General features: G+C 52.9%; 2 protein-coding genes across 3 annotated transcripts in view; both read right to left on the bottom strand.

Annotated features, from left to right (window-relative positions):
- The window catches only part of mpped1 (metallophosphoesterase domain containing 1), a gene marked incomplete at its 3' end in the record, with an annotated part of 127,918 nt that overhangs the window by 85,282 nt on the left and 35,136 nt on the right, over positions 1 to 7,500 (bottom strand). The gene's annotated exons all lie outside the window — the stretch shown is intronic.
- Positions 1 to 7,500, bottom strand: part of scube1 (signal peptide, CUB domain, EGF-like 1) — a gene marked incomplete at its 3' end in the record, with an annotated part of 70,884 nt that overhangs the window by 44,698 nt on the left and 18,686 nt on the right. For both annotated transcript variants that reach the window (XM_084447932.1, XM_084447931.1), the window contains exon 4: positions 4,897 to 5,031. In XM_084447932.1, coding sequence (XP_084304058.1) covers positions 4,897 to 5,031 — 135 coding nt within the window. The remainder of the gene's footprint in view (positions 1 to 4,896; positions 5,032 to 7,500) is intronic.

A 7,500-nucleotide genomic window follows, 5' to 3' on the forward strand; every position in this document is an offset into this window, starting at 1 on the left:
CGGCCCATTATATATAGCCCTCTCCGGGGCGGTGGACAGGCCATTTCATCTGCTCCAGCCCGGCCCATCAATCACACAGAGCGTCCATCCGCTCTGCCCGGCCCTGGCCATGCCTGCGCAGACACACCGCCATTAACCACCCCCCCCCCCCCCCCAGAAACAAAAACACCTGAAAAATAGAAGAAGCCGGGACAGCCGACGACGTCAAATGCACCGCTGCAGACACACACACACACACACACACACACACACACACACACACAAAGCACTCATGAAAGCGTACACACCCCCACACACTCACGTCTTTAGCAGTAACAGGGAGGGATACGCAAGCAGGGGCTTCCAAAAGTTCCTCGGTTCCGCCAAGGATGAGACAATAGGGGTATAGAGGAACGTTCTGTGTTCTTGGGCGTGGGGCGTTCTAGGGTTCTGGGTTCCCATAGCTAAGTCCCCACTGCCAGTAGCCAGGAGTAGCGGGCACACGGTCGACGTGGGCTCCGGTTCAAATTCCCAATTTACTACCCGCTCGCAAAGCGCCAGGGATTTTTTGTTGAGTCGAGTTGGGAGTTTAAGAATTTACAAGCGTATTATTTTCACAACATGTGGGGACATCTACTGCCGTGGTCTCCAAGATACACAACAGTTGCACTTCAACTTTATACCCCCTCCAGGGGATCTGACGGGGGCCAGGGACCGCTCGCTCACCTCGGAGGCGCGCCCCTCAGCCCAGAACAAGCTGAACGCAGCCGCCGCCGCCGCCCTGTTCCGCCAGAAAGCCCCCGGTACGCTGCGGCGTCCTACCGTCAACGTGACGGCCGGTCTCCGGCCCGTCGACCAAACCCCTCATACGTTGCGAGGACGAACACGAAGACCTTTCAAAGACTCACATTCAAACAAAGCAGACAGAGTCCCTTTTTGGCAGTGACCGTGTTTGACAATCGCGAACGAGCAACATTCGGAGGTGAGGAAGCCTTTTCTAAACACCTACTAAAGCACAGAGTTATGGGGAATGACTGAGTTACGGGGCCAGGGTGTTCGGCACGGCCTGTAAAAGCCTTCTGACAGAAGCCTGAGAGTCAACAGACGCCCCTGGAAACACATGGCCTGATCACAATGGAACAAACTATTACTGCTCCAGTTAATTGTCCTCTGGGTCAAAGACGGAGAGGGGGTGGGGGGAAGGGTGGTGTATTTCCAAAAGAAACCCAAAATAGTTTCAGTCAAATCCCCAAAGCTGCTCACACGCACGCACACACATACACACACACACACACACACACACACACACACACACACACACACGGAGACTCACACAAACCATGCCCCGCCCCCACCCCCCCTCCATTCACGTCTGCCCGACTATAACGGACAGACACACTCGCTACGCCACGGGTAACCCGCGGCGACGGCTCCCTCGCCGTGACGGTAGCAGTCCGAGCGATTCGAAAACCAGACCTCGGGTCAGCGGGCAGTTCAGAGAGCCGTCGCTGAGGGGGAAACCTCCAGGAGCTCTGAAGGGCGGGGGGGGGGGGGGGGGCTCGGACCATCTATCACCAGACCGGGGGCCGTATGAAGGAGGGCTCAGACCATCTATCGCCACCGCAAACACACATACATACAAACACGCAGACCACCCCACACACAGGCAAACACACACACTGTACTGTACATACATGTGTTTACAAACACACACACATACTGTACATACAAACGCATAGACACCCAACACACACGCGCGCACACACACACACACACACAGGTTTACAGCAGGGACAGGGGTGGGTGGTCAGAGCAGGTGATGAGTGAGAGCTGTACGGTTCATCCCGGGTTAGGAGACGCCTCCACAGAAACCCCATTAGACAGGAAGGAGCTGGTCACTCACTGAGACCTGTGTTTATCATGGCTGCTCAGTGTGTGTGTGTGTGTGTGTGTGTGTGTGTGTGCGTGTGTGTGTGTGTGTGTGTGTGTGTGTGTGTGTGCGTGTGCGTGTGTGTGTGAGTGTGTATGGCTGAGTTCAAGTAAATTCCTTCTTGAGTAGGTCTGTGTGCATCTGTGTGTATGTGTGTGTGTATGTGTGTTTGTGTGTGTGTGCCTTGCACACTGTATGCCTCTGTGTGGTGTAGCTTGATACATTGCTTCAGTTTAAACACACCTTTGGAGCGTGAGTGGTCATAATCTGGTTTGACACTGGCTATAGAGCCCTGTCCACTCTGTCATCACAGGGAAAAAGAGAGAGAGAGAGAGGGAGAGAGAGCTAGGGGAGAGGGAGAGAGGGGAGAGAGGGGGGGAGAGAGAAAAGAGAGAGAGAGAGAGGGGATAGAGAGAAAGAGAGAGAGAGATGGGTAGGGAAACAAACGTGGAGACTCCTTTGGGACGCCTCAACGCTGCTGCTATTCCGGTCCGGGGGGGGGGGGGGGGGGCGAGGGGGGTTGGGAGGACAAGCGTCTGATTGAGGCCCACGGGGGCAGGGTGGGTCTGGGGCAGGGACAGGGGGCAGGTCTGGGCGGGCGAGGCCGAGGGCTGGAGGAGAAGAACCGCAAGCCGCTTTACGGCCTGTTTGCCCCTGAGCATCTCTGACAGAAGCAGGTATTACACGTGTTTACAGAGCCTCTGCTTTGATGTGAAAAAATATACTGTAACAGAAACCGAGAGAGAGAGGGAGGGAAGGAGGGAGGGAGGGAGAGAGAGGGGGAGCATGAGGGAAGGAAGATATTCACGTCCAGGTTTATGGGGTTTTCCAGAGAGCAAACATGGAACGTTTCTATTTCTGTGTCTCTTTCGCCTCTTTCTCTCGGGTGCCGCGGAGCGAGAGGCCTTCTGCTCTGAAATCCCTCAGAGAGAGAGAGAGGAGAGAGAGGGAGGGAGAGAGAGAGGGGAGAGAGGGGGGGGGAGAGAGAGAGAGGAGAGAGAGAGGAGAGAGAGAGGGGGGGAGAGAGAGAGGAGAGTGAGAGGAGAGAGAGGGGGGGAGAGTGAGAGAGGGGAGAGAGAGAGAGGTGAGAGAGAGGAGAGAGGAGAGAGAGGGGGGGAGAGAGAGAGGAGCGGAGAAGAGAGAGAGGAGCGAAGAAGAGAGAAATGAGATAGAGAGAGAGAGGGACAGAGAGAGGGACAGAGAGGGAGAGGGTAGAGATAAGAGTGGAGGAGAGAGAGACAGAGAGAGAGAGAAAGCGAGAGGGAGGCAGGGAGGGAGGGAGAAGGTCACTCCACTGCCCCCCCCCCCCTTTCTGTCTCTCTCCGTCTCTCCACCCCCTCAGTCATTCACCCTTCTCCACATTCCATGAGTGTCTGATAATGACATCACATGGAAGAAAGATGAGGATCTTTCATCTTTCTCAACTCCTCAATTACTGCACGACTCTCATTATGTGTATGTGGGGGTGTGTTTGTGTATGTGCGTTTTTATCTCTGTATGTGTGCATGTGTGTCCGTTCTGTGTGTGTGTGTGTGTGTGTGTGTGTGCCTGTATGCATGTGTGTGTTTTTGTCTCTGTATGTGTGTGTGTCTGTGCTAAGTGTGTGCATGCGTTCTGTGTGTGTGTGTGTGTGTGTGTGTGTGTGTGTGTGTGTGTGTGTGCGAGCGTGCGTGCGTGTCGGTCGTCGGGTCTGTTTGTTGAACTGCTCTCTGCGGAATGTGGCCTGATTCCTGCGCGCGGAGGAGAGCGCCCCCCCCCCCCTCCCGTCACCTCACTGGCGTTCCGACAGCCCCTCTCGCCGCTCTCCGGACCCCGGGCCCATAAATTAACTCTGACAGGCCGGAATGGGCCGGGGACGCCGGAGCGCCGCGGAGGTTAAGGGGACGACGACCGCAATCAGCCCGCCGGACAGCGCCAGGATCACGGGAGTCACGCTCACCCCGCCTACTCCTCTCCCGACGCCGGGAGAGACAGAGAGAGGCACGCTGAGAAGCCCCCCCCCCCCCAACCCTGCCCGCCGCCCCTATGATGTCACGGCCGGCGCCCGAGGGGGGGGTGGCTGCCTTGCACAGGTCTTGGTCCCCATGGGGTGAAGGCTTACAAGACAAAAATCCAGGCAATGTTTTATTCATTTGTTTTGGAAGTTTACTCTTGTAATAATATTACGTTTCTCGTAGTGTAGTATTTATGCTATGCATGATGTATGTGCTCTGTAATATGTTCCTATGATATACCTAATATAGTAAAATAAAAATGATCATGTCGTTGAGAGAGGTCAGGGAATAATTTTTACAGTATGTTGGCTCTAATGGGTGAACCCCCCCCCCTTCTTTCTGTGAAGCGCATTGTGTTGCCTTTGTGTGTGAAATGTGCTATATAAATAAAGTTTGATTTGATTTGATTTGAGAAACACAATGAAGCCGGGTCATCAGAGATTAGAACATGGCCACACACTCACACACACACACACACACACGCACATGTTTTCACATAGAGTATATCAAGTCATTCTTACAAACTCTCTGACCCTGTGTGTGTGTGAATGTGTGTGTGTGTGTGTGTGTGTGTGTGTGTGTGTGGCGTGTGTGTGAATGTGTGAGTGTGTAGGCTCATGGGTCAGTCTCTAAAACGCTGTGCTCAACTAGAGACTGAAGACATTCGTCCAGGTTTCGTCGCTAAAAGTGGGTGGAAACAATTTGAGAGATTGAAAAAAACCTGCATTGCAGAACCAATCCAACGTCTTTAGGGGACAAAATGTCCGGTAAGGCGGGTCCTTCACCCTACTGGAAATGTAGGCAGTGGCTCTGATTGGTAGCATCGATTTTCGGCACTGTTCTAGCAACGATTTTCAATGCAGATGTACAGTACAGTATCCAGCGGCGGAGATCTCCAACGGTTTGGCATGGCAAGACGTGTGTGTGTGTGTGTGTGTGTGTGTGTGTGTGTGTGTGTGTGTGTGTGTGTGTGTGTGTGTGTGTGTGACTCACCGTCGGAGCGGTGGATGCAGGTGTGCTGGTTGTCGCTGAGGAAGAAGCCGCCCTTGCACAGACACTCATAGCTGCCCATGGTGTTGACACACACCTGCTGGCATCCGCCGTTGTTGTCCAGACACTCGTCTACATCTGAGGGAGGGAGGGAGAGAGAGAGAGAGAGAGAGAGAGAGAGAGGGAGGGAGGGAGAGAGAGAGAGAGAACAACACATCAGAAACGAAGACCTTTCTTGCTGGTTTCACAAACAAACACTGAATGGATTTGTGTGTGTGTGTGTGTGTGTGTGTGTGTGTGTGTGTGTGTGTGTGTGTGTGTGTGTGTGTGTGTGTGTGTGTGTGTGTGTGTGTGTGTGTGTGTGCAAGGTCATGTATCTGTGTCTGTGTTTGTTATTGGCTCGTCCCAGCTGGGAGACAGAACATCCTCCACTCTCTCCTCTGGGAGCGTTCCAACACAGCTCTCTGTGGAGTGAGGGTGATAGCAGATCCAGGAATGTAGACACACACACACACACACACACACACACACACACACACATACATGCACACCCCAGACATGGCATACTCAGAGCAAAACAAGCTTTTTACTGGGCGCCTCTGTCTTTTACAGTGAAGGGATGAATCAAACCCTGGGCACTGAGTACAGTATGGGACTTTCTATGTGACTGTGTGTGTGTGTGTGTGTGTGTGTGTGTGTGTGTGTGTGTGTGTTTATAGGGCCCTGTTGTGCTGTTGAAAGCTCAGTAAATCACCAGTGGTGGATTCTGAAGGAGTGGAATTGAAGTGGAAACGTGTAACACCCTCCACTGACTTTAACAGGGATCAAACAGAGCCTGGTTAGCTCCCGTGGAGGGAGAGAGGGATGGAGAGAGGGGTAGATACAGTGTACGTGTGTGTGTGTGTGTGTGTGTGTGTGTGTGTGTGTGTGTGTGTGTGCGCGCGTGTGTACGTGTGAGTGTGTTTGTACATGTGTGTGCCTGTGTGTTTGTGTGTGCATGTGTGCACGTGTGTGTGTATGTATGCGTGTGTGTACGTGTGAGTGTGTTTGTACAGTACATGTGTGTGTCTGTGTGTTTGTGTGTGCATTTGTGTGTGTGTGTGTGTGTGTGTTCACAGTGCCATTACAAGGGGAGTGCGTGTGTGTTTTGTTTAGTCTGCGGCTGTTCCTACGTGTTTGTGTGTTTTCAGGCGTAAGCGAGGCAACGCAGACACACGCACCCTGCTGATGTCATAGATGGATGGGGCACAGAGTTCACAGCACCGTCTGTCTGTCTGTCTGAATGCCTGTCTGTCTGTCTGTCTGTCTGAATGCCTGTCTGTTTGTCTGAATGCCTGTCTGTCTCTCTGTCTATCTGTCTGGATGCCTGTCTGCCTGTCTGAATGCCTGTCTGTCTGTCTCTCTGTCTGTCTGTCTGAATGCCTGTCTGTCTGTCTGTCTGTCTGTCTGTCTCTCTGTCTGTCTGCCTGTCTGAATGCCTGTCTGTCCGTCTGCCTCTCTCCTTTGACCAAACATCTGACCACTCCCACAACCGACCACTAGTCCAGAGATCTAACCGGCTTATAATACCTGGCATCCATTTATTCAAGTTAAGCAGTAATTGACTCCATCCATCACCACCATGAAGGGACATTAAAGAGGTCCATGGCCACTGTTTCCCCTGCTGATTAGAAAGCGGTCTCGGAGGAAATGAGAGGAGTGGTCCTGGTCAGACAGTGGTCCTCTCTCTCTCTCTCCCTCCCTCTCTCTCTCTCTCTCTCTCTCTCTCTCTCTCTCTAATCTCCCCAGGGCTGCCTCTGATCTACGTGTCTGTCTGTTTGTCTGCCTGCCTGTAAGCTTGTCTGTCTGCCTGCATATCTGCCAATCTGTCTGTAGGTCTGTCTTCATTTCTGTCTGTCTGCCTGTCTCTATTAGTCTGTCTGTCTGTCTGTCTGTCTGTCTGTCTGTCTGTCTGTCTGTCTGTGTCTGTCTGTCTGTCTGTCTGTCTGTCTGTCTGTCTGTCTGTCTGTCTATCTATCTATCTATCTATCTATCTATCTATCTATCTATCTATCTATCTATCTATCTATCTATCTATCTATCTCCTGGAGAGCGGTAGGGGAAGTCCTTGTTCTCAGGAGAGCATGGGCAGACTGCCGAGGGACACATTCAGTCTACAGTAGCTGTCTGCTTCTGGAGATGATACTGCAGCCACAGTCACACGGGGATAGGAGCCTGTCTGCTCCAGAGCCTATGAGGGGTGCCCTGTTAAAACGCCTGTCTATAAATGTTTGTCTGTGAGGCCAGGCTGACCTGCCTGACTGTTTGTCTGCCAGGGGTTGTATTTTGGTGCGGGCGGACTGAGAGGTGGAGAGCTTTACAGGCTTTGAGTGGCGTTTAGGGCAGTCTTAACGCTCGGCTGTAAAGGGCTTTACGAGTGTCATCGCTGCCGCTCTGCAGTAAAACACAGAATGACCGAGCGGAGGACCCAGGGCCGCCGACGCACGGCTCGGGTCCAGACACAAGGCCGGTCCGGGCTTACGCGCTAAGACACACTAGGCCGTCAGCACTATGTCACCCTGCCCGGAATAGAGAGCCACCTTTCTCTCTCTCTCTCTCTCTCTCTCT

Source organism: Borostomias antarcticus, assembly GCF_949987555.1.
Source record: "Borostomias antarcticus genome assembly, chromosome: 13".
Classification (NCBI taxonomy): Eukaryota; Metazoa; Chordata; class Actinopteri; order Stomiiformes; family Stomiidae; genus Borostomias; species Borostomias antarcticus.